Source organism: Neophocaena asiaeorientalis, unplaced genomic scaffold, assembly GCF_003031525.2.
Source record: "Neophocaena asiaeorientalis asiaeorientalis breed wild unplaced genomic scaffold, Neophocaena_asiaeorientalis_V1.1 scaffold357, whole genome shotgun sequence".
Classification (NCBI taxonomy): domain Eukaryota; kingdom Metazoa; phylum Chordata; class Mammalia; order Artiodactyla; family Phocoenidae; genus Neophocaena; species Neophocaena asiaeorientalis.
In genome coordinates, this window is record NW_020173270.1 from 2,107,640 (window position 1) to 2,133,709 (window position 26,070).

At 52.0% G+C, this 26,070-nt stretch overlaps 1 protein-coding gene across 2 annotated transcripts; it reads left to right on the forward strand.

Moving 5' to 3' along the window:
- The first annotated feature begins 1,446 nt into the window (after positions 1-1,446).
- On the forward strand, positions 1,447-24,525 carry ELAVL1 (ELAV like RNA binding protein 1). Of its 2 annotated transcripts, none has more exons than XM_024745769.1 (5): positions 1,447-1,640; positions 8,139-8,242; positions 12,116-12,269; positions 16,989-17,124; positions 19,910-24,525. In XM_024745769.1, the coding sequence occupies exons 1-5, from the start codon at positions 1,469-1,471 to the stop codon at positions 20,232-20,234; spliced, it is 891 nt and encodes a 296-aa protein (XP_024601537.1). In that variant the 5' UTR covers positions 1,447-1,468; the 3' UTR covers positions 20,235-24,525. The 2 variants fall into 2 exon arrangements, with proteins under 2 accessions (XP_024601537.1, XP_024601536.1); XM_024745768.1 differs by having other exon boundaries at positions 16,899-17,124; positions 19,910-24,522.
- Positions 24,526-26,070: the final 1,545 nt, after the last annotated feature.

Sequence of the window (26,070 nt, forward strand, 5' to 3'; positions counted from 1 at the left end):
AAAATCGGAACTAGGCAGTAGGAATCTGGAGAAAGGAGTGGGCTGCTCCCCTGTAACCTACTTCGACTGATGGGCAGCAGGGCCTTTTTCTCAGTGATGACATTTGAGCCCCACGGGGTGCCTATTTCTTTAGAGGCAGAGACACAGGACATCTTGGACGAGGCAGCCGCAAAGCAGTGCCTGTGAGCAAAACCTAGAGTGAGTGGCGCTTCCAGAAGAGTGGTCTTGAGCTGACTCTAGTCCGAAGCCATCACTGTGCTCTGGTATTTGTCACTGAAAGTAAAGATTTGTACAGGCGGCTAAAGGTATTCCAGAGCCTGCCAGCTTTGGAGACCAAGCTCCTATAACAGGAAGAGAAATCTTAACCTCTTTCTTGGCTCAGTTGCTCTGTCTTGGGAATAAAGGGGCACAGAGGACCATTACCTGCCTGCTAGAGTACAGACAGCGTGTCTGGGTGGGGTGCTCAGGTGCACCTCGCAGGCTCCTCCATGTACAGCTGCATCAGTAGTGCACGTGGAGATGAGAGAAAGCAATCAAAGATCTTTGGAACGTTCTCAAGACAACCCACTTTTCCCAGAGGCTTGAATTGTGGTGCTGGAATTGTTTGTAGGTTTGTTTCTTTAAAGCCCTCTTGGTAAGTGGAAATGGTTGGACTTGGGCTTGTTTTGTTTTTGTTTCGGTAGACGTTATTTTTAGAGCAGTTTTAGGTTTACAGAAAGATTGCGAAGAAAGTCCAGAGTGAGTTTCCATAAACCCCTCCTCCAACACAAAGTTTCCCCTATTATTAAATCTTGCCTTCGTGTGGTATTTTGTTGTAATTGATGAGCCGTTGTTATTACATGCTAGCTAAAGCCCAGGGTTTGCCTTAGAGTTTACTCTTCATGTTATATGTTCTGTGGGGTTGGACAAATGTATAATGACGTGTATCCACCATTACACCCTCATACAGAATAGTGTCACTGCCCTGTAAAACCCCCTGTGCTCTGCCTATTCACCCTCCCTCCCAGCAGCTCCTGGCAACTACTAATCTTTTTGCTGTCTCTCTAGTTTTGCCTTTTCCACAATGTCGTATAACTGAGACCCTCTAGTGTGTAGCCTTTCAAGCTCTTCTTTCACTCAGCAGTGTGCATGTAAGGTTCCCCCATGCCTTTGTGGCTTCCTAGCTCCTTTCTTTTTGGCACTGAATAACACTCCATTGTGTGCATGTACCAGACAACTGGCGTGTGTTTCTCCATTCACCTACTGAAGGGCATCTTGGCTGCTTCCAGTTTGGGGGCAGTTATGAATAAAGCTGCTATAAACATCCACATGCAGGTTTTTGTGTGGACATAAGTTGAACTTCTAGTGTTGAAAAGAAAAATGTCTAAATGCAACACAGTCACAAGCGTTGCCTTAATATCCTGCATTATGAACATTTGGAATTTACTTCCCTTTTTTTTTCCCCCTGCAGATTAAAAAAAAAAATACAATGTCTAATGGTTATGAAGACCACATGGCTGAAGACTGCAGGGATGATATTGGGAGAACAAATTTGATTGTCAACTACCTCCCTCAGAACATGACCCAGGATGAGTTACGAAGTTTGTTCAGCAGTATTGGTGAAGTTGAATCTGCAAAACTTATTCGGGATAAAGTAGCAGGTAAAGAAACAAGAGCCGTTTTTGTAAAGGGGGTACGTGTGGCCGTCCTGCTAAGCACTGTCTTCTTTGCCCTGCAGTGCTCCTCAGCCAGGAAGAGCCACAGCCTTGAAATGATAGCTGTGAAGTTTCATTTTTATCTCAACTCTGTTTTGCCCCCACCCAGGTCTAAGATTGGACGTAGGTTCCCCAAAGAGAAAAACCCATCATAAGATGGAGAGTATATACAAAACACGACGGTGGGAGGGGAGGGAAAATGAGAAGACAGGAGAACAGGGACACTCTGAGAGCTGGAAGGGGCGTGGTGCCACGTGTGGAAGGGACTCTGGCCAGCGCCCTGCCCGGGGCAGGCCCAGGCAGGTCCACCCTGTCTTCCCAGGCTCACATACAAGGTCAGGCCCGCAGCAGAACACTGAGTCCCCTGTGGGCTGTCCTTCGTTAGGTTTGAGCCACCCTGACTGTCTGCTGTTGTGCTATCAACTTAACGTCTGAAACTGAGGTTGCACTCTCAGGGGGGCTGGAGCAGGGCAGCGGGTCATGGGCGGGCTGTGGGGTTAGCAGGCTGGCTCAGAGCCCCACCCTCCCACCCTGTCTCAGTGTCCCCATCCATGAAGTGGGGATGGTGGCGCCTACATCCTGATGCTGCCAGCTGCCTAAGAGATTACACAAGGCCCGGTGCCTGGTAAGGCCCTCCCTACAGAGAGGCCTCTGTTCTGAGAGCGTGGTTTCAGGGGCTCTGGAGAAAAACACGGGGAGACCAGGTGCTCCGAAGCACTTCTTCCTTTCTTTCCTCCCCAGGGAGGAACGTTTTAGGGAGCCTCCTCCTCTCTCTCTTCCCCTCTTCCCCCCTCCTCCTCTTCTTCCTCCTCTCTGCATAACTGGGCTGAGGAATGGCCGGTCCTCTCAGGAGGGCTCTGGCTGCCACTCTGGCTTGTGGGACCAGGATTCCCTACACTGAAAAATAATTTCAAAGTCAAAAGCCGTATTTATTATAGAAACCTAATATTTTATTGTATTTCAATTTACATTAAAGTAGAATAATATTATTGAACCCCATGTACTCATCATCCTGCTTCATCGACTTTCAGCCTTTGCCAGTAACGTGAAGATGCCTGTACCCGAGATGACTCCTGTAGAGGCTGGCTGACTACTGTACAGGGAGTTGGTTCATCAGAACGGGACTTTGAACGCAAAAGTCCTTTAAGGACCCTTCCAATTCTGAGAGTCTGCAATGTAATAAATGTCTTCAAAATAGGATCTTTAGATAATACACAAAATTGAAGTGTTGGAATGTTCTAGAAGCCACACTCTCTCTCCAGTTCCAGGAGACCATCCTGAATAAGAGAGTCCTTGTTCAGAGGGGTTTGAAATTCTCCTGCGCTGCTACTGAGTCTTTCCTTTTTCGTTTTATGTTCTGGTGGAAGGGAATTTTCAGTCCTGTTGATATTCCTGACTTCTTTGTCTCTTGGCTTGTTGTGGTTTTCAAAGGAATGTGAGCTATGTTAATAAGAACACCTAGATTTGGCAAGATCAGTCCGGAGAGAACTGGTTTTGAGAACCAGTGAAAGCAGCAAAAGCGTAATTTGGAAATTATTTCAGTACAGAAATAGTCCCTTTCTGCTCTCTGGGCAAAGTTTAGTGTAATGCACCGGGAGTTGTGGAGTGGGTGGGCCTGGGTTGGCATTTCAGCTCTGCATCTTGCTAGCAGTTCTTTAAACTGAATGAACTTGACTTTATGGAAAACTTACTGCATTCACTTTTCTCCTCCTGCCACCGGTGTGTGAAAACTAATTAGAGGCTGTTCCCGGGGCCGTGGCCTCACATCTCACTCCCTTTTGTCCTTTATTACACCGCTCTGGTGAAACCCCGGACTTGGTTATGTTCGTCTGACTGCTTTCTCCTGGCCTGGCTCAGGTGCCCACCCCAGAGAGAGTCTTGCACCCCAGCAGACAGGCACCCCGTCTGATCAAACCCCCAACCAGGTTCACAACACGGGCATCCCTGTGCCACAGCAGCCACTTCAGCGCATTTTCTCCCCTGAGGCCCCCTTTCCTCTCACATGATGACCGCTTCCTACTTCACAGTGAAAATAACAGCTGGCTCACTTCTGTGCTAGATCCCTTCCCTTCTCGGCATCCCAGGAACCTCAAGTTATGCAAGTACCCACTTTCCTGGTGGGTCTTTCCAGGGTCACCTGCCAGCATTCAAACACGCTCCCGCCTCTGCGCTGTTTAAGAGATGCCTGGACTCCCTCTGGCTCACGGTTTCTCCGCTTGAGCACTGTTGACGTTTGGAACTAGATCACTCTTGTGGGAGGGCCGTCCTGTACATTGCAGGCTGTTGAGCAGCATCCCTGGCCTCCACCCAGTGGATACGCCAGGGGCACCTTCTGAGTTGTGAAAACCAAAAAATGTTCCCAGATGTTGCCATGTCCCTGGGGAGCAGAGTCGCCCCCGACTGAGGAGCTGCTCTAGCTGATGTCCTCCCTCTCCTCCCAATCACAGAGCTGTCTCCTCTGTTTCTTCCTTTTGGAAGCTTCCTCTTCCCTCGGGTCCGTGAACCTGGCTTTCTCCTACCTCTGAGGCCTCCCTCTGTCTCTCTTGCGGCTCCTTCCCAGGCGCTGACCTAGGCAGTCCTCGGCTTATTCCCATGCCTCCTCTTCTTTCTAAGCCAACCCTCGGGTCAGCAGATGCACACCCACAGCTTAGCTGGACATTCAATTTGGCCACCTCTCTTTCAACCAGAAAGTTCTCCCGAGAGAACTTTCTAGGTCCTTCAGCCTCTCAGTGTTTCCCAAACTGACCTTGACTCTCCCACAAACCGACTGCTTATTTCCCAGGGTCCCCATCTTAGCAGATGGCACCACTGTCCACTCAGTGGCTCCAGTCAGAAGTCTAAGCATGACCTTTGACGTGTGTCCCTGACACTGGTCCTTCTGGATGCTTCCATCCTTTTTCCTCCATCACCCCTGCCACCATCTTAGACCAGGCCATATCGTCTTCTGCTTGCCTTGTTGCTTTAGGCTCTTAACTGGCCAGCCATGCTCCCTCCAGCCCATTCTCCCAACTGCGGCAAAGGAATCTCTCTTTAACATACCAGATGTACCCTGTCACTCAGCTGCTTTTAAAGCCTTCACTTCCCGGGCCCCGTTTGCTTTAGGATGTCTTTCCTGGCCTGATCTACTCGGCGTGAGATGCTCTTTGGGTCCCCATAGCAATCAGGCAGACCTGCAATGTGGGTTTCCACACTGCACTGGGGTTGGAACTTTCTGGTCCAGTAGGTCCTTATGGTTCTCGGAGGCAAGGACCCTATTGTATTCCCAGATGTAGCCAGAGTCAGTGTTTGTTGAGTGAATGAATGAGTAGATCTAGGGATTGGGGGAGAATGCAGATCAACATAGACATTCATTCATTCAGCAAATATTTATTGAGTGCCGACCATGGACCATGCAAATCACCTCTGTTCCTTTTAGAAAAAAATTTAACATGAGACAAACAGGAAGAAAAGTTTAAGTTACCCATAATCCCACAACTGTTAGCTTTTTGGTTCTTGTCCGTCCAGACTGTGTTCTTTACATATTTATGGTTGTGAGCAGTCACGTGCTTTTACAAAAATGGGCTCGCACCTCCCAAGCTGTGTGGGGAACTTTTCTTCCTGTACCTGTGAACATTTTTCCCTGTCACTGAACATAGCTGTCACAGGGGTTGCGTGGTATTCTGTTGCATGCAGGTTCTGAGTTTACAACAGGTTGTAACTGTTTTCCCATAGTTACAAGCCTGGCTGAGATAAATATCCTGGCACAAATCTTTGCTGACTGGTTATTTCTGTAGGAAGTCTTCCTAGAAATGAACCGCAGAGGGGAGAGAGTGACCCTTACTGCCAACTGGCCCTCCAGGGGTCTGCGGTTCACCCTCTGCTCGGCCCTGCCATCCCCTAGGCCAGGCAGGGTTTCTCACCTCTTAAGTGAAAAATGACATCTGGTCGTGGTGGCAGTTTGCATTTCTAGTAAAGTTCATCTCTTCTGGCTGTTTGTACTCCTCTTTTGTAAAAGGACTCTTGTCCTTTGCCCATCTTCTTTCCTTTGGGGACATTTGCTACTTCTTATTTATTGCCTAATTAATTCACTCATCCCCCCCAAGACCCAGTCTCTCTCCATCAGTGATGTCTTCCCTTGAGCCCCGTGGACCTTTAGAGAAAGGACTCACGTTGCAGAGGAGGGCCTCGTCCACGGGGCACTCACCTTCCTCAGCTGTGCACCCCAGGTCAGTGTGAGGAACACTAAGGGATTAAAACATTATGTCTGGCTGCTCTGGTCCACGAAAGCAAGGCGAAATGCCATGGAATCGTCTCTTAGTCTTAACCCTTGTCTAAAGAGAGAGAAAGATGTTTGGCAATGCAAGAGCACTGGCCCAGGGGTCACCCAGCAGAGCGCCCCTTGTGGAGACAGCCTTGCTTTCTCCAGGGCAGCGACTCCCGGGTGCCAGCCCTTGACCAGCCGCAGCACCTGGGGACTGGGAGAGATGCCTCTCAGGCCCCAGTCAGACCCACTGAGTCGGCCAGTCTGGGGTGTTTGAACCTTTCTGGAGGGAGGGCAACGCCGGTGCCGGGCATAGTCAGAACCAGAGCTGAGAAGCAGTGCCCTTCCTACGGTGCAGGGAAGTGAGAGCTGGGGGGCGCTGGCCTCATACATCTCTAGATCAGGCCCAGGGTTTATTCATCCTCCGTCCCCGTCCTTCTTTCCCTCATCTCCCGCACCTCCGCCCTCCACCATATCTCCCATCCTGGGCTCTGGTTGCCCCCACTCCTGACCCTGGCAGGCCTCGCCCTCCTCAAGCCCCAGCAGCCTGTACAGGATCCACGCACTGACCGGGCTTGTGCCTGAGCACCACCCCCCTGCTCCCCCACCAGACCTCAGACCCCCCTCATTCAGGGCTGGTCTTCCATCGCCCCTAAAGCGGGAGGGGGCAGCAGCTGACCTGCCTTCAAGGCACTGACTGCAGCGGGCCCGCTGCCTCTAAGGGGCAGGATCACCTATAAGGGGCTTGGAAGTGTGGATCCTGACGCCTGCCCGACGTCCTGGGTCCTGGGCTGAGGAGGGCCCTGGGGTGCTGCATCGTTACCCCGCGTGGCTTGTGGCCCCTATTAGAGAAACAGTAACTTGGGAAGTGAGGGCCTTCCCCCAGGCACCTGCTCTGATCACAGCCCCTTAAGTGGGGGCTCTTCTGCATAACCACGGGGAGCCCCGCTCCTGTCATGCACTTCCAGCGACAGTTCTCAACCTGGGCTTTGAGTTGGAATCATTGGGGGCTTTACAAACAACTGAAACTGTCCCCACTCCTGCCTCGCCCACCCCCATTCTGATGTCATTGGTCGGGACTTGGCCTGGGCAGTGATAGTTTTTAGCAGCCACCCTGGTGATTCTAACAAGCGGCTAGAATTGAGAGCAGTTGGTTTATAGTGAAGGAAAGGGTGGAGGTGGGCACTCAGCACTGTGTGTTAACGCTTTAGTCACCGGCCTCATCCAGTGGACGAAACCAGGGCCTCCCCTTCATTCCTCACCCGCCTTCCCTCTTGGCGCACACAGCTGCCCACCACAGAAAGTAGAACACTCCAACCCTCCCGGGGACCCACAGCCCCTCTCCTGTGCTGTGTCCCTCCTGTGTATCCAGTTGGTGGTCACTCCTGCCACTTCTGAACAGTTCCCCAAGAGGGAGTGGGGACACCCTGCTTGTAACCCTGGACTTCTTTGGGAAGAACTCAGGTTTGCACCTGCCTTACGACTCCCCCAGGCTTCGGCTTCGGCTAATGAGGCTGTTGCCGAGGGAGCTGCTTCCAGGGGGGCTCTGGATATCTGGCCAGGGCTGTGGAGGTGGGGCCCCCGGCTTCTCCCGGTGCTTCCTTCCTCCTCCCCGAGCTGGGCGGCAGGTTTGGGAAAGTGAGGGCAACCGACACTGGGTGGCGCCAGAGCCCAGCAGGCCTTCCCACTCTGGGCGTGGAAGTCGAGGAAAACAGCCTGGACACTGACAGCTGATCGTAGTCAGGTTCTCCCCACCAGCCTGTCCTGTGTGCTGCTGTGACTGTCCTCCTCACCCCCCCAACGCAGTCCCCCGCGGAGCCACACAGAGCGGCCGGCACCAGTGGGACGGCTCCTTGTCACTGCTTTGGTGATGGGTTCCCTAGGATGCTCTTAGTAACACAGTGTTTCTCTTTAAATAAACTTTTTTTAAAAAAGCAACATTTTGTAAATTTGTTCCTTGCAGAAAATGTACAGGTTGGCCGAGGGAGTGTAACAAATACACCATCAATATAGATTGTAACCATTGATCTCTAACTCCCACCTTCCCAGAGGCCTTGGCTCTTAGCGTTCTCTCTCGGTCTTCTCTCTGCTCTTGTCCTTTTGAGCCCAGCCGGACATAGTCCTGTTCATCCTCCCCATCTGTCTGTCTCGCTCACTCACTGGCTCTCAGTGGCTCACCCATGTCCCTGTGTTCTCCCACACAGGACACAGCTTGGGCTACGGCTTTGTGAACTACGTGACTGCAAAGGATGCAGAGAGAGCGATAAACACGCTGAACGGCCTGCGGCTCCAGTCAAAAACCATTAAGGTAAGGAGCTGCAATCACCATCTCGTTCATTCCTGGCTGCACAGAGGTCTGTGCTGAGCCCTGGCCTGGGTGAGAGACTCCCCCCACCCTTACTTCACCATCACCGTCACTGCACCATTAGCACAGTTGCGCCTTAGAGGCCTGCCGCTTTTCCAGGGCGTCTGGGGGGCCTCCTGTCTGCTGAGAAGAGAGGCGTTGCGTGTCAGATGTGTCGGGTGGTGACCGTCCCAGGCCTTGTGCCTCTGGCTCATGTCCTCCTCAGCCCACCAGCAACGGGAGGGTCCCCGTGAAGGACTTAGGCTGGGACATCCCTCTCCCTGGCCCCGGGTGTCCCTCGTATGTTGGCTCACAGCAGCCTCCTCCGAAGGCCTCCCCACCGGTCTCTTCTACTGGCCAAAGTGCTCCCATCCTCTTGCAGCTCCCGACCTCATGCCGAGCGGGTGTTGGGCCTGCCCTGCCCTCCTGCTCGCGCCCGGTTGTTGCTGTGGTGGCGGCGGCGGCGGCAGCAGCAGCATCGTCCCTCCCGCCTCCTGCTCAGGCTTCCATTCCTGCTCCATCACTGGTGTAATCCTTCCCACCAGTCACTCAGCATTCATTTGGCAGATGTTTATGAGTGCCTACTATATGCCACACGGTGAACAAAACAAATTCCATGCCCTTGTGGGGCTGGGCCTGTGTGTGTGCGCGCGTGCGTGCGCACAAACGATAAACAGAACAGTGAAAGCCAGGTGTGGCAGAGGTAGGCGTCCCAGGGGCGCCGTGTCCTGGGGGGGTGGTTCATGATGACTTGAGGTGACTTGAGGGGAGTGAGGGAGCCATGCAGCACCAGCTCGGAGGGCCTTGGGCAGACCGTCATCAGCGTCATTCCCAGTTCAAGGGCTGTGTGGTGGCTTCCTGGGACAAGTCAGCGAGTCCTCCAGGCCTCAGGGTGGCTTCCCCAACCTTCACGCTCCTCTCAACCTGCCACTGCTAACCACGCCCTCCTTCTCTCAGCCCGGAGCCCCACCCCAAGTGTCTGTCTTCAGGCTCTGCCTACCCCTGGACCAACCTTGGGTTTTCCCGAGCATCGGTCCCTGCCGAGCCCTCCTGTAGAATATGCCTCCTACCCCCGCCCCACGCAGGACCCTGACCCGGCTTCCTGCAGCAGCCTCTCAGCACTCTGCCCACTGCCCCTCACCTGCAGACTGGCAAGTCAGCCCTCATTCCTGAGACGCATGCCTGCCAGAGTCACCAGAGTTGTGTCCCTCGGCCCGACGCCACTGGAGTGAGATCATCCTTTTGAGCCTTTGCACCTTCCAGTCCTCCCACCTAGTTCTGAGGGCCGGAAGTCCAAGATCCGGTGTGGCAGGCTGCATGCCTTCGGAGGGCTGTGAGCTGTGAAGGAGGATCTGTTTCGTGCCCCTCTTCCGGCGCCTGGTGGTCACTGAATCTTGGGCAGTCCTCGGCTTATAGAAGCATCACCCCACTCTCTGCCTTCATCTTCACACGGGGTTCTCCCTGAGTGCATGTCTGTGTCCAAACTTCCCCTTTTTATAAGGACCTCAGTCATTGATTTGGGGCCGTCTTATTCCGCTTTGGCCTCATCTTCACTAATCGCATCTATAATGATCCTGTTTCAAATGAGGTCACATTTTGAGGTACTGAGGGTCAGGACTCCAACATGTGAATTTGTGGGGGCACGTAATTCAAAAATTCCTTGTTCTTCAAAAACCTCTCACAGGAATGTTTCCTAAGAATAGGACAGTAGGGCTTCCCTGGTGGCGCAGTGGTTGAGAGTCCGCCTGCCGACGCAGGGGACACGAGTTCTTGCCCCGGTCCGGGAAGATCCCACATGCCGCGGAGCGGCTAGGCCCGTGGGCCATGGCCGCTGAGCCTGCGCGTCCAGAGCCTGTGCTCCGCAATGGGAGAAGCCACAGCAGTGAGAGGCCCACATACTGAAAAAAAAAAAAGAATAGGGCAGTAGACCAGATTGAGGCAAAGGAGCAGGTGGTGCCAGGAGCTTAGAAAAGAGGGGTCTGGGCCTAGTGTCTCAGAGCGGGGCCAGGCACACCTACTGCATCATCACACACCTGCCGCGAGCGGGTTCTCTAGTGCAGTCTTCTTGGATTCTGATTTGACTCTGAGCTTGACAGTGACTGAAGAGAAAAGGAAAGCTGCAGTGGCCATCAAGGTCCTTGGAGACACCTCTGCTGAAAGGAATTGAAGCGCAGTTGGCTTTGAAAGCATTGCCTCTCTGGGGCTTTATCAGGGGACAATTGTAACTACAGTCAGTGCCAGCCTCTACACCACTCCCACGGTGCTAATTTGGGAATGTTCTTTCCCACAGTGACCTTCACCAAAAGCCAAGGGCAGACCCCAAATGCAACCTGTTCTGGACACATCTGCAAGGGACGAGACAGGATGGTCCTGGGAGGCAGCTCCCTACTGGCCCAGCCTGATCCTGGGAAAGCACAGACTAGCCTGAGTCCCGGCAGGCCTGCCTCCCTCCAGCTGTCCTGCCTGAAATCGGACGCCCCTCGTTGGGACATTTGATAAAATTGGACAGCAGACGGTTGGAGTGACCCCCTCTGGCAGGAGTCTGAGTGGGGTGTTCTGTGAGGCTGGTTGACGTAGATCCGGAAAGTGGAGGCCCAGAAGTAGGGCCAACGTCCTTCCTGGTAGTCAAGGAGCGTGACCACGCCTACCTGGGAGGCCCTGGGGAGGCCCCAGGGGCCAAGGTGGCCTCTTGGGGACAGTGCTGCCTCTGCCCCAGGTCGTGAACAAACCATCGGGTGGCCCCAAAGTGTCCCCAGAGTGCCTTAGGCCTGGCTGCAGTGCAGGGAAGCTTTCAGGGAATGTCAGCTTGTACAGTACTGCTCTGTGGAGGCCACCAGCCCCTGACGGGACCCGGTACCCTGGGGCATCCTTCTGATCAGCATCACTTCTATTCCACTCTCCTCTGACACTCACCTCCATGAGCCCAGCTCCTTTTCGGGTGGAGTTGGGCTCTGACCACGCCACGCTGTTTCTCCTTCCATCTGCCGTCTCTCCCGCTAGACTGCATTCTGCTTTGCAGGCAAAGGTGGCGTCTGTCTTCTCCTTTTCTGGAATGTCCCAGGTGCACCTCACATGTTTGAGAGTCAACGAGCACATGAATGAAGGGGTGGGTGTGTGTATGTGAGTGTGTGGTCTTAGCATGTAGAGTTACACCCTTGCCCTTCCTGGCAGGCCTGAGTGTTGTGGTGAGAACACACCTGTCGTCTTGCCCTTGTGCTGCCCCCCTTGGCTGGCAGGGTCCACCCAGCTGTCGCCCCAACCTGGGAGAGCGCCAGAGACCCTTTCCTTGCTACCAGCCCCACACGCACGCACCCTTTTATCTAAACCACTGCACAGGCTCCCTTTAGCCTTTCTTCAGCTTTGCAGAACATAAGCCTAAAAAGCATGGGGTCATTTAATATGCGTGTACCCCCCAGCACTCGGGCCCCTTCTGGGCTCCCATGGTGAGCTTGCCTGTTGTCAGGTGGGTGTCACGGTCCCAGAGCACCCAGCCCGCTGTCCCCTGGGCTCCTTACAGGCAGGACCAGGTCCCCTTTCCAGCCCTGCTCATTGTCCCGAGAGGCCTGAGGCCACGGTAGGAGCACAGGCAGCCGGGGTTGGCTCCCTGCCCTGCCCCCGAACAGCCATGGACCCTCAGACTCTCGACTGTGAAACAAGGATGATGTCATCAGGGTGTGTGAGGGCCCTTGCCTGGCCCAAGGGGAGCTGCCAGCACGGGCTGCTGCAGGTGACCTCCTTCCATAGGGTTGGCTTTTTCTCACCTGAAAATTTAACACCCTCCCTCGATGCTTTGGCCACACATCTGCCCTAATGCCAGTGAGCGGTTTTGTTTTCAAGGTGTCGTACGCTCGCCCGAGCTCAGAGGTCATCAAAGATGCCAACTTGTACATCAGCGGGCTTCCGAGGAACATGACCCAGAAGGATGTGGAGGACATGTTCTCTCGGTTCGGGCGGATCATCAACTCCCGGGTCCTCGTGGATCAGACCACAGGTACGGCGGGTGGCCCAGGATACGGCGAGGTTTTCCTCCAGGCAGGGGCTGGGTCTCCTAGGGAAGACAGATCGCTGTCATTAGTTATTCCACTAATGAGGACAGAATCAAAATGAGAAGACGTTGGCTTTTGTTTAATGAGGCTGGGAGGTTAAGTGGCATAAAAGCAGCCCTGACATAAAAGCTTAGGCCTATTATGGTGAAAACACCAAGAGATTCTGGCACTTTCTACAGGCACCCACACGTCCTAGCCTGGACTACGAATGTTGCCGTTCTTACTGCAGGCAGTGGTGTGCTGCGTGAGACAGTCTTTAGCTGAGGTCCAGAGTCCCCACCTTTCATTACCCCAGAGCTCCAAGGGTGACTGTTTCTGAGGAGCTCTTCTTCAGTCTTCATGACTTGGATGCCGCTCCCACCTCGGGTAGCACATTCAAAGCTCAGAGCTCAAAGGCAGTGACTTCCTCTCACAGGCAATCCTGGCCACTTTGCCAGCCCCTCTCAGGTCGTCTCAGTTCAGGACACGAGCAGCTTGGGCGATGGGCTTTGCATAAAGCAGTAAGGCACCGCCAAGCTGAGCCCTGCGTACCCCGGAAGCAGCCCCTCACTGCAGCCACCTGCCCCACTGGGGTCGGGCCGGCCCCGCCCAGCCCTGTGTGTGGCTCCGTCTGGGGAGCAGCGAACTCAGGCCACCCTGCTTTAGGTCCCTTCATCTCTGTTCTCAGCAGGAGTGGGAATTTACTGACCAACTAGCAAAAAAGATTACTGCTCAGGGAGCTCAGCGAAGCCAGTGGAATTGTCTGCGGTTGGTTTTTATGTTCTTCCAGCACAGAGCGTGTTCACCACCCCCTAGGCTGAGGTAGTCAGACACACACTGGGTGGTCGGGCCAGAGCAGTCGTGGCTCTGAGGTGACCTCCCCCGGGAGGCTGCAGGGCCACACAGAGAGCAGGTGGGCAGGGTATCCTGGCCCATGACAGATGGGGGTGGAGGTGCATGCGTGTTTTCCCACATCCCCCCTAAGCTGTGTGCTCTGGGGCCCACAGTCTTGTCACCTGCACTCCCTTGTCCTGTCCCAGCTGTGGAAGCTCGTTTTGGCATGGGCTGGCCCTACCTGCTGCCCAGGCTGCAGTCCTGGGCTGGGGCCCGGCCTGGAGACGAGTGGACAGCTCGAGTCTCCCAGGGGCCTGAGGAGGAGAAGGGGCTTCTGGACCCCAGGCTCTGCTGGAGGGACATAGACTCCACCCACCCGGCCTCCTTCTTTCTGCCCCTCGGCTCCGGGCCGGGGGATGGGCGTGAGGTAAAGATGCTGTGTACTTGGTGTAAACTCCTGTTCTGTGCCAGAAGAGCTTCCCGTGGTCCCTAAAGTTCCCCTTACTTATCTTCAAATGCCAGTTGAGAGAGTGATCCCATCGGCTGGTCAGCACATGTATTTATCCCCAGCCCCACCTGCACAGAAGTGCCTGAGTGGGCCACCTGGAGACCTGGCGGGGGTGACGGTGCTGGCCCGTATTCTGCCTCCGTGGCCCTGCTTTTCCTGATCCTGTATGGACTGCTGTGCCTCTGCTTGTCTCTGTCCAGCCCAGCACCGCTGAGCAGGGCCCAGCTCTCAAGTTGGAGTCCACCCACCTCGAGAACGCACCCCCTGCCACGTAGCTTTTGTCTGCATCATCCTGAGGGAGGTCTCCTGCAGACAGTTCCCTCACCCCTCTGCTGGGACTTTGCCTCCTTTCCCTCTGCAAAGCTGGTGTCTCCTAGAGTTTGGGGGCACCTCAGGGTTGTGCCCTCAGGCCTCCCCACCAGCTTCTGCCACTTAGGCGAGGGGACAGGGTCCCTACCCCACACCTCTGTCTGTGTTCAGGAGCTTTGCGAGGGCGGGGGGATGGAAGCCGCGAGGGAGCCCCCAGGGCTCCTCCCTCTCCACAGCCCTCCCCTAGGCCGCATGTCGAATTGGAGAGTAGAAAGGTGAGCCCCCGGGACTGTGGGCTCCCCTTCCTTCCCTCTGCTCCAGAGGAGGCCACCATGCAGGGCTCCTCTGCTGGGACCCCGTGGAGCCCCGGCTGCTGGGGCAGAGAATAGCGGGGCAAGCAAGTTTGTGTGTCAAGTGTCCTTCATATGACGTGCTTTTTAAAGAAACAGAAGCTCTCTTAAAAAACCTTAATCTGCTGAGCTGACAGAACTTTTTCAGAGAATGCCTTTGCTTCTTTATACATTTTAATTGTGAACTTCATAGTTGACTCATCTGGAGATCGTGCCATTTATTGGTCTCTGCTCTTAATCCTAAAAACGCTATAGGAAAAAAAAAATCCACAGTCATCTTCAAAAAGTATACATTCATCCAGTCATTGAGTGAGTTTATATTCCCTCACTTTAAGTAACATTCTCTCTCTTTCTCAGGTTTTCTTCATTTCACTCAGGCAGTTTTCATTTGATAGTCATTTTGCAAAACCAAACAGGGAAACCACACTTGCGCGTACACACTCTGTCTGCTTGATTGCAAGGTCTTTATAAATAGAGTGGAACCGTATCCTGCAGACAGCTTTCTGTAGCAGCCAGCCAACCACAGCTTCCAGTGGGATTTGCCTGCAGTTAGATTTCGTTCGGGTTCCCATCTGTCTAAGCTGTCGTTCGTGCCGTTTAAGAGTAAATAAAAACAGTGTATGCCAAGTACATGTTTTCAGGTGTTCCTTCTGAACCGAAATTTTAAAGTGGGCTCAGGCTCTAGAATTTTCCTGGCACACGTGTGAATTGCTGGGTCTGATCTCACAAATTCAGTGAGCATCTCTGGCTGTGTCAATTTTAAATTTATACTTAAATAGTGATGGAACCAATTCAGGGGCAGCCCTGAGGCCATGAGGAGCCGCTGTGCTGGGGGTGCCCAAGAAGGCAGAGTTTCCCAGTTGGAGAGTTGGGGTGTGTGCTTTAGGACGTGGCGGAGGGCATCCACAGGACGCTCCTGTTGTAAAGAAAGAGCCCCTGCCCGAGGGCCCCTGACTACTGTCTGCTTGTTCACAGGGGGCCCACGGTGTTGCATGCAAGTGAGGACAGAGCTTGGGATTCTAGGCCCCAAGGGGACGACCGCGCCTTGCAGTGACACTTGTCATCTCCGCACCAGCCTGGTGTGCCCGAATCTCCCAGGCCCCTCCGCGGCCTTGGGGCCAGCTGGGGATACCCACGCCTTGTTGCCCATCGTGGGGACGATAGGTGGGACCCTGCGGGAGATGGCGAGGAAAGGTGCCGGGATGTGGGAGCTGACTGGGGGACGTTCCTCAGGCTCACTTAGCCGGTGGCCCGAGGCCCTGGGCTCTTCTGCTCTGATGGTCGTCACTCACCACATGCCCACATGCTAAAGGCCTTTGTCTAGAGGAGAAATTGTGTCTTACGGCTGTCTGCCTCAGCCTCCCCTACCAGGGCACACTGTGCCTCCAGCCCAGGCCCGTCACCCCCAGGCTGGCCCTCGGCCGTCACCAGTACACTTCGACCTTCACACTTGACCCCTGTTTCTTCTCCCCAGGAGAAGGAGCCAGTTTTCTTCCACGGCTCCACATTCCCTCACCTCAGCCCCACTCCATTCCTCGAGTTCTTCAAGGGACGAGGGCCCCCATCATGGGGCTAGAGGGTGACTGAGCCCCTCCCATCTGGTTTGTTCAGGCCCCACACTTGTGCCAGACTACGCTGACCCTGCCTTCAGCAGTTGGGCCTGGGACTCAGGTAGCCTGGTCCCGGGCCATGTCCTTGCTCTGTCGAGGGTGGGGTTACAGCAGGCCCAGGACTTGCCTTTGGTGGCTCAGTCCACGTGGCAAGAGAAGGTGTTCTCCCAAGGCAGCTTGAGGCGGCGATGAACGGGCGCAAGACGGGGACTCTTCAGCTGCTGGGGAGTCTGTGGGTGGGTGTGGCAGCACCATTGTCGGCAGTTTTCTGGGAAAAGAATGCGTGGCCTTACTTGATTCTGAGGGCAATTTGCGGCCCACAGGAGGTCCCAGGACCTTACAGTGGAATCCAAGAGGTGAGTGAGGTGTTGGTGGCAGGAAAGAGTCATCAGGGTTCAGCTTGGTTACTAGGATCCCACGCCCTTGAGGGATGCAGGAGGCTGAGCCAGGCACCAAGCAAACAGGGATTCGGTCAGGCCAGCCCAGGAGGCGACATGCTGCAAAGGCCCAGCTGGGGTATGTGGCCAGATGGCCAGGAAGGCCATGGGAGGGAGCTCCCGGAGCCCAGGGACAATTCCTTGTCACCCACCTACCCCTCAGCACACCGTGCACCCACACTACAGTGGGCACCTGGCATTGCGATGGTGATGGAGGTCATAATCTCTTCTAATGTGACTTCTTTTAAGAAAGAGGTCTGGGGTGTCTTATTTGAGACTCCTTTCACCAAAGTATCTTTTGGCACTGAGGCTGTGGAGTCGTTGCTTCAACTCAGAAGAAAGTCTGAAACCTTAATCTTTTATTAGTTGTTGTTTGTTTTTTTTAATTTGTTCATGTTTCCATATTTAGGTTTAATTTTTGTTTATCTCATTAACCAAGCATCCAGTTTTGAACCACAGTAGCCTGACTGACTTGACTTTTGCTTTTCAGTTTTAAAAATCCTTGCAGTTTTTCCCCTAACTCCATTTTTGTTGGTTTGTTAAAAAGGTTTGTCCAGAGGGGTTGCGTTTATCCGGTTTGACAAACGGTCGGAAGCAGAAGAGGCAATTACCAGTTTCAATGGTCATAAACCCCCAGGTTCCTCCGAGCCCATTACAGTGAAGTTTGCAGCCAATCCCAACCAGAACAAAAACGTGGCGCTGCTCTCCCAGCTGTACCACTCGCCAGCTAGGCGGTTCGGAGGCCCCGTTCATCACCAGGCGCAGAGATTCAGGTGGGTCAGGAGGACGCGCTCTTCCCACCACGGCCACTCGGGCCCCTTCTGGCTGCGCGGAGCCCTGCTGGTTGGGTGACTATGTGCAGTGGAAACCTCTGGGCTGATCACATCAGAAAGTCGCGCTCACGGCCATTTCATGTCTCCATGTCCCCTACCTGCATCAGAAAGGTATCTGTATGGAAGCTGTTTATTTCCATCCAAGTGTTGCCTTTAACTAGAATGAAAAAGGTAGTGCAGCTCCAACCAGCTCCCAGGAGGGTGAGTGCATAGCGCTGCAGCCCGCAGTTTCTAGTGATACGTGAGTAGACCCATGAGTTTAAAAGATCATCCCGTATCTGGGAGAGAAAAGATGCAGCTTTAGGGGTGCTTAGGCAAGAGCCGTTCTTCCAGCGTTTTAAACAGGTTTTAGACATTTGATCAGCAGCCCTAAGGCAAACCTTTCTCATACACCTACCTTGTGGAGTCATTTGGTGTCGAAATATTATTATATGCCTTCTGTTTAAAAGCCGCATCCTAGAGGTGAACTGTTTTCCCACCTTCCTTAGTCTTTCCATATAAAATGATTCTAGTCGCCAGGATCTAGCAGAACAGAGACAAGTAGAGTCAGTAACTTGGACTCAAATCAGGTGTGTTACTGCCTCACGAACAGCTGAGATCCCACTTCTCCCAGTTTTGAGAAGTGGCATGAGGGCTAATCTCAGGTATGTTAAGGATTTCTCTCTGCGACTTTTCGGGGTTCCCGTCTTTTGTTTTAAGCAGTGAGGTTGGGTAACACCCCGCTCATTTCCACAAATGCTGTTTTTCAAGGTCTTATTTTCACAGTCCAGTAATCCAGTGTTCTCAACTCAGCTCAGGTTCCAAAGCTGGCCTTCCTTCGTTGGCTCTTCTTTAAAGGCAAAGCAGGGGAAGCGTCTTTGGACAGAAGTGAGCTAAATCCAGTTTTGAACGTCAGCACGGTCGGCCTCACTGGTGATCGGGTGGGATGTATAGATAGCCAAGTTCAGTGAGTTACCCAGGAACTCTGGAAAACCAGGAAGCTTGGAGGAGAAGAGAAAGGAGAAATGGGAGGTGCAGAAGGGGCCAGGCAGGAGAGGGACCGTGACCTCCAGAGATGGACGGAAGGAAGGGGTGGGCGGGAAGTTTCGCCACCAGAAGGCCGACTAAGATGAGAAGGAGAAGAAAGAAGACCCAGAAGAGGAGAGGGTTTGCAGTCCGTTCTTATCACGTTGGGAAAAGTCCCCAAGTCAATGAAGAGTCAGTTCTCCTCTTGTACCATCAGAGGAAAGAATGGGGGTGGGTTTCATGACAGTTGAGATGAAACAGATCAGCTCCAACTAGCAGGAGAAAACTCACAAGAATGAATAAGAATGAGAATCATGTCAATAAAAGACAGTAAAATATTACCTCCGATTATTTTCAGTATAACATCTATCTCAGGAATTAGTTAACTGTGATAACGGGTCCGCCGTGTCCTACGAAACTTGGAGAAAAGGAGGTCCTTCTAAAAGTCAGAATGTCTTTCCATTTCTCACTGAGAAGCAGCTCATACAGATACTTGGGTGCCTTTTCCCACCCCCATTTCAGTGATACTGTGGTCTCACCACTAACAAGCCTCCCGAGTCATCTAACCAATTCAGACATTTGGTACGGGCTGTTTAAAATTATTCTCGCAAATTCAAAACCATGGCCCACAGTGTGCCTTGATTCTTCTGTACCTGCATCAGCGATCACCGTTGTGTCAGTGGTCTGCACCTCGAGGGCTGGCCACTCTTCTCCCACGTGTGCTGAGTGCGTGAATCTGTTTAGTGACACTTGAAGGCACCCCCACTCACCCCTGGTTCAGACCCACAACTCGAACCTGATTTTATTTTGGAGCAGGTAATACTTCGCCAGTTGCATTGTGTGGCTTCAGAGATGCTGTATCGTGCTCAAATATTCTTAAATTGATCCTCCAACAGTTACTTTTGAGCTTGTGAAACATCTCAAGGGCCACGTGGCTTCAGTAACAATCTTGTCATCTTCCTTAATCCTTATTGCCCACGACCTGTAGAAGGCTTATTTTTGATGTGACTAAAAGTTGTGCTTTAGAAAGGGGCTCCACATTTTTGGTAAAGCTTGGTGGACTTACAGTTCACAGCCCTGGCCCTTCTGGGCTGTTAAGAGCCAGCAGCGGAAGGGTGTCCGGAGCTTTGCCCTGCCGGCAGTGGCCCTTCACGGGAGTGTGCTATATGTAGGCACCGCTCGGACGTGAACCCTCGGAGAGTGAGGGTGCTGATGTGGGTGGGATTGGGGTATAAAATTCAGAGAAAGAAAAGAAAAAAATTCAGCCCTCTCCCCACCCCCACCATACCCCCGCAAACACACATACAGACACAGACACAGGATGAGGAATGGTTTCCTCCAGGGAGAGCTGGGGGTGTAACAGCACCTCAGAGGATGTGGAGAAGCTTCCATCACTTAAAATGTGGGAAGTACGGGTGTGACTCAACAGGACCACCCTACCAAGGTGGGAGGGGTGGAGGGAGCGGCTGGTCAGAGGCCACTAGAGGCCGTTGCTCTGAGGCCTGACCCCCTGCAGGCAGCAGACGTCTCTCCTCAGAGTCGACTCCCTACAGAGCAGGGAGCCCGTGCCCTCCCTCTGCCCCCATATTGAGTTCCTCTCAGTTGAAAAGTCCTGATTTTGACTGAGTGGGTGTGTCAGCCCGAGCGCCTCACGTGGGCTGCGTGCAGCTCGCTGGCCCGCACTGACCTTGACCTGAATGCTGTGCTCTCTGTTTGCTAGGTTCTCCCCTATGGGTGTAGATCACATGAGTGGGCTTTCTGGTGTCAATGTCCCAGGCAACGCTTCTTCGGGCTGGTGCATCTTCATCTACAACCTTGGTCAAGATGCCGATGAGGGAATCCTCTGGCAGATGTTTGGCCCCTTTGGTGCAGTTACCAATGTGAAAGTGATTCGCGACTTCAACACCAACAAGTGCAAAGGCTTTGGTTTTGTGACCATGACAAACTATGAAGAAGCCGCGATGGCCATAGCAAGTCTGAACGGCTACCGCCTGGGGGACAAAATCTTACAGGTTTCCTTCAAAACCAACAAGTCCCACAAATAACTCGCTCATGCTTTTTTTTGTACGGAATAGATAATTAAGAGTGAAGAAGTTGAAACTTTTTTGTTAGTGTACAACTCATTTTGCGCCAATTTTCACAAGTGTTTGTCTTAGTCTAAATGAGAAGTGAAAAGGTTTTTATACTCTGGGATGCAACCGACATGTTCAAATGTTTGAAATCCCACAATGTTAGACCAATTTTAAGTTTCTTAAGTTATTTCCTTTAAAATATATATTAAACAGAAATCTAAGTAGACTGCATTGACTAACCAGTCCTTCGGGATGGTGGTGAAACTGAAGCATGCTTTAACTTCTGAGACTGTCTAACACGCGTTTCATTCGATGTCTCCACAAACTGGATAGAAACAAACAAACAAAAAGAAATGACCTTTTAGTTTTAGTTTTTAAACTAAAGATGTTAGACAGATGCCTTGTGTGCGTTTCTCAACCGCTTCAACATTTTAAGCGATTTCTGCTTTGGTTGACAGGAAATTGCTTTCCCAAGCAGGTCCCATTGCCACCTCCTGCTCACTCAGCCGATTGGCCCCGGCAGTGGCAGCGGGCCCGTCTGCCGTGGGCCGCAAGCGGGGAGGGGGGCCACACACCAGGCCGGGCCAGGCTCTGCCGAGGACACGAGTGGGTTTCCTAAGCCCAGGCGCCAATGGGAACGGACCAAAGAGTTTCAGGGAAACTCCAGTATATTCCAGAGTCAGATCTCAGCTCCAGGCACGCCTGAAGACGTGTTGCTCCTCTGACATCCCGATTCCTGTCCACACATTGCATGCATGGTGCCTCCACACATCAGATACTGTTGTTCACAATCATCTCTCCAGTTTTCAAGAGCATTGAACATGGCCCCAGTGCGTAAAATAGCTCTATTTTTTAATGACACAGAAACATTTGAGCATTGTATTTCTCGCATCCCTTCTCGTGAGCGCTAGGCTTTTTTCTATTTTAGTCGGATTTTGTTTTGAAACTTTGCTTTCCTATGAACACTCAGCAGAAAAGTACTTACTTCCTGCCAGTTACCTATTAACAAAAAAAAAAAAAAGAAAAAAGAAAAAAAGAAAAAAAACCCTTTGATTTGTAGTTTTAAAGATTAACCTTCAAAGTTCTCTTCATAACTGCCTTGACATTTTGGGTTGTTCTGTTCTGTTAATTTTCTTTTGCTTTTTTGTGTTTTTCGTTTGTTTTTACTTTTGCATTTAAGACCATTAAATTTGATTTTGTTTTGCTCGAATTTTGTTTTGTTTTTTATTTTACCTTTTCTTTCTTTTTGGCTAGGTAAGGTACAGACAGCCCAGCATTCAGGGAGGATTTATAAGATCTTAAGAAACAAACATACTTGCCTCAAGACAAAGCATTTACAAATCTGTGACGTTAGGATTGTGCCATCACAGATGGTGTTTTTTTTAAATGGGGAGCCGGCAGGGAGAGTCTAAGAGAGGGCCTGAGAAGTGAATAGGCAGGGCCCGATCTCCGGGCAACCCCTCAGGAGCGTGATCTGATTTTTATAAATAACCAGTGTGCAAGAGAATCAAAAACACAGTAACTTAGTGCCAGCAGTTTTTAACCTTGACACGAGACTGAAGCATGTAACAATAAGCTGCTTTTTAGTTACTGATGTCATGAAATTGCGACATTATTTATTTATCTATCTATCTATTTATTTAAGTGGAAGACATTGGGCAGTAGGCACAGCGTTCTCCAGAGCGGGTCTGTGTTCTGAGCAACCCCTGGACCATTTGAGGCTGCCCGCCCCCCCCCCGACCCCGCACTGCTTCCCTCATACTTCACTGAGGGGCTGCCAGCTGCTTGCGTGATCCTCCTGAATTTCCCATGTTGCCCTCTTCTTCTCCCACAAAGGGCCAAGTTCATACGTTGAAGCCTTGTCTTATAAGTTGGCCAAGTGCCATGGAGGGCCTCCTCTCTGCAGCAGAATTTTCCAGATTCTAAGTCAAAGCTAGCTTGCGTGCCTCTTCCTGGAACCAAGGCCCGTTTGCCCAGATTTGATGCAAAGAGGGTCCCCGCTGCGTGTGCCCCAGAGCGCTCTGCACCCCGGGACTGGGATGTTTTCCTGGAAAAATATGCCGTGTAGGTTGTGCTAGCCTCGGGCCAACATCTCAGTGAAGATGAGCTTCCCAGTCCTGAGAGTGACCCTTGAGTCTCCTCGCTGACACACCATCCTGCCAGCCTGCACTAGTGTTCCATTTCCTACGAGAATTCTGTCAGAGGCCTAAACTGCGAAGTGACGGGCTCACAGCCAGCACCGCAGCTGATTTCCTCCCCTCTATTTTATTGGAACCACACTGATTATCCTGGTGCTGGCACAGACGAACAGGAAACGTGAAGCGCATACGGACCTTTGAGAGCTGCCTGAAGTTTCTCAGTAAAATTCTCGTTTTACGTGGTCCCCACTCTTTGAACATCCTTCTGGCTGAAAACCCCAATGTGCTTCTTCGGGAGTTTTAATCTGTGAGCGTGCGGGAGGATTTTGCCTTTGACATGTTTTACTCCTGAAAAGTAATTGTCACTCCCATGGAAGTGCCAGACGCTGGCCCTGTGTCCAAAAAGTTCATTACATCTTCTCTCTAGGCCTGTTTGCAAAAGGAAGATGCCATTTTTTTAAAAGTTACAATCCAAAAGAAACTGTGTTAAAAAAAACGTTGTGTTTTTTTTTTTTTTACATAGATCAATCTTATTTGTATTTCGTAAAATGAGTGCTCTCCTTTTATTTGGGAATTTTGATGAAAAAGTTAAGAGTAGATGATGTTAATTTATTGAAACTTTGGTTTGGTACATAAATACCAAAGAATTCTCTTTTGATTGAATCGATTGAATTCTCTTTTGGCCTATGTAACTTCCCCTCAGAGTTGTTCACTAAGCAGCTCCAGATTTGTGAACCTGGTTCCAGTTGAGTTATCCATTGTTTATTACCCCGTGGCGCTGCCTTTCTTTTTAGCTTTTCGATGTGATATGGCAAGCTGTGGTTTTCTGCACTGGCTGTGCCTCTGGTCACGCGTCCTGTGACTGTGATTCCCCCGGCCACCACGGCCACCCTCTTGCCAGAATAACGGAGGAGCTGGGCTCAGCCCGTGGGCAGGTGGCGCCGGGTGGGTTTCACCTTCTTTGTCCCCCGAAAGGTGAGTCTTTCCCTTGCCAAGGGCAGCTGCCTTAACCTCCGAGAGTCTGCACTTGGTGTTAGTGCTGGAAACCCAGGGTCTGAACCGCGCTGCTTAGGGAGTCGGCCCTTCGGGAGCTGGCAGCTCGAGGGGAGCCCTGCCGGGTCAGGCAGACAGATGAATCCCAAGACACTCACTGGCAATAACTTATCGCTGGTTTGCCTCCAGACTAGGGCCATGGACTGACCCCAGTCGCTGTTGGCCTTGAAAATCAGAGTTCACGTCTCCCAGCTGCCCCATTTCCCATCCGATTCAGCCTGACCGGACTTCTCTGTGCTTTCCGCACCCATCCTGGGTTGGATCACAGAGAGTGAGAATAAGCTGCTGGGGGCCTCTCTTCCCCATAACCCCCAAACCCTCCATCTGGAATCCTTCCCATCTTCCCAGGACCCGTGGTACCTCCTGGGCCCTGAGGCAGCTCCTCAGGAAAACACCTGCTGCTCATCAGATTCCCAGGCCCGGCCCCCACCCGAAGCCCCACGTGCTTTCCGTTGAGCGGCATCGAGAATGGACAGTCCTACAGTAGCTAGCGGTAGGGCCCCCGGCAGGGTTCACATTTCCACACCTTTTGATTGGACTCTGGCTTCTAACGATTGTATTTTTCCACAACCTTTTGGTGACAGAGTTCAGTTTTCTGCTTGGTAGTTTAAATAAGTAAATAAATGACTCCTTGTAAGTCCCCATGAGGACCGAAGATAGGCTGACCGGTGGTTTGCTGCGACTCGGTAGGACTGTTTCACCTCCACCAGGAGAGAAGGCTTGTCTGTTGGTTGGGGCCACCTCTTTACCATGTAACGTTCCGTTTACAGTGATTTGCTCTGGGGGGCACTTTCCCAGCTGGTTCCCATGTTGTACAGTAGATGGGTAGACCTTTTGTATATTAGTGTGTTTTAAGTTATTGATTTGTTTTATATAAAATAATTTATTTTTCAGGTACCATTTTTCATTTTAACTTTGTTTTTACATGGGTTTGTTTTCAATAAAGTATGACACTGCTGTCCAAAAGTCAACAATAAAATGAATCCCATTGTGTTCTTTGGGGCATGCTTATGTAACTAGCCTTTTTTTTTTTTTTTTTTTTCTTTTTTTTTTTTTTTGTTTTTTTTTTTTTTTTTTTTTGCTTTTCAGAAGAAAAAAAAAGTCCTTCTCAGTTTTCCATCTCCCCGAGTTTGCCTTTTTATCCTTGTGAATAAATGTTCTTTAGTGTTTTAGGAGGAAAAAGCAAACCTAGATTTTGATAATCCAGAAGATTTCAGATTAATAAAGAAGCTTTGAAAGAAGACCATTTTTCAGAATTTTAGTGAAGTGTGAATATTTTTTGTCAATGGCTTTCTCAAAGAGATGAAACTTTTGCACCATTTTCAGAGTTTTTATAGAGATGCCAAATTGATATATTTACATGTAATGGAAACATGAAAAAGTTTTATTAAACAATTGTTCATAGCTGTGTAGACATTTTAATTCAGTTTCCAAAGCTCTCAAAAGTGTATTTTTGGAGTACGGAGTGATAACGGTTTGGGGCGTTACGGTTCCAAACGACTCGATTGTCCGAATACTTAGTTCTTTTCACAGGTATCAGGTTTGTGTTAAACGCTGTATGTTAACTATGACTGGACCTCTGTGATATTTTGGTAATAAATGAAGTGGGATCGTTGAGACACGGTGGTGTAGGGGTGATGGTGTGTGACTCGTAAGCAGCCATCGCCGAGTGACGCGCCAGCCAGGGCCACAGGTGACTTGCTCCTTCCTAGGTGAGCGTGGGCTGCCCCTCGCCAGGCTCTGTGCCAGGCCGTGGCCTTGACCCACGTGGGGAAGGAGGGAGCCCTCAGACAGCCCAGCCTGGAGGACGGAGAGGAAGGCACCAGGACACGCCCTGTGACTGGCTCCCCCACCTCCCTCTGCCCCTGCCCAGATGCTGGCCTCCCCCCTGGACGCACTCACAAATCAGCCCCCTCCCCCTGGAGACCCAGGGACCCCTCTTCTCCAGGTTCAAAGGTTCCTGGGCCTCCTGTCTTGTCCCTGAGTGTTGCCTGTCTGTCTGCTCCCCACACCTGAGCCCCTGGCCATTCCAAATGTCTTCTGACACTAATCTCCTCGGGTGACGGAAGGTGAGTTCGAACTCACCAAGAGGCAGGACGGAGCATAAGAGTCTTAGGGTCGGAGTTTTCGGTTTGAATCGTGACTCTGCCGCCTCCCCAGTGTGCACCGCAGGCAAGCCCCTGACTCTCTCCGAGCCTCAGTCTCCCCGGCTGTGAAATGGGGTCCATAACGCCCAGCCCATAGGATTCTTGTGGAAAGGAAAACAGATCAAGTAGGTAACACACCACAGCCACTCTGAAGCCAAGACGCATCCAAGGAGAGAGACTAGGGTTGGCAGAGAGAGCAGGAACCCCCCCGGCTCCCCGGCACCCAGTGGGCTCAGCTAAACCCGCGGACGTGCTTCCCCAGCGGCACTACAGGGCCTCTCCTGAAGTCACTGGATTTTCTTTCTCCTCTATGTGTGTGTCTTGTGGTTCTGTGTTGAGGTCCCTCAGAATACCCAGCCTGAGTCCCTGGCAGAGGGGCAGGCGGGCACCACCTGGGGAAGGCGGCTGGGCTCCAGCTGGAGGTGGCTCCAGGGGTGTCCTGGGACCTCCAGGCAGCTCCGCAGGCGCCGT

Excerpts from the sequence above, each read along its gene's own strand:
- ELAVL1 (XM_024745768.1), top strand. The coding sequence starts at position 1,469 with ATGTCTAATGGTTATGAAGACCACATGGCTGAAGACTGCAGGGATGAT. Across the intron at positions 1,641-8,138 it reads TATTCGGGATAAAGTAGCAG|GACACAGCTTGGGCTACGGC; the intron begins GTAAAGAAACAA and ends TCTCCCACACAG. Across the intron at positions 12,270-16,898 it reads CCTCGTGGATCAGACCACAG|GTTTGTCCAGAGGGGTTGCG; the intron begins GTACGGCGGGTG and ends TTTGTTAAAAAG.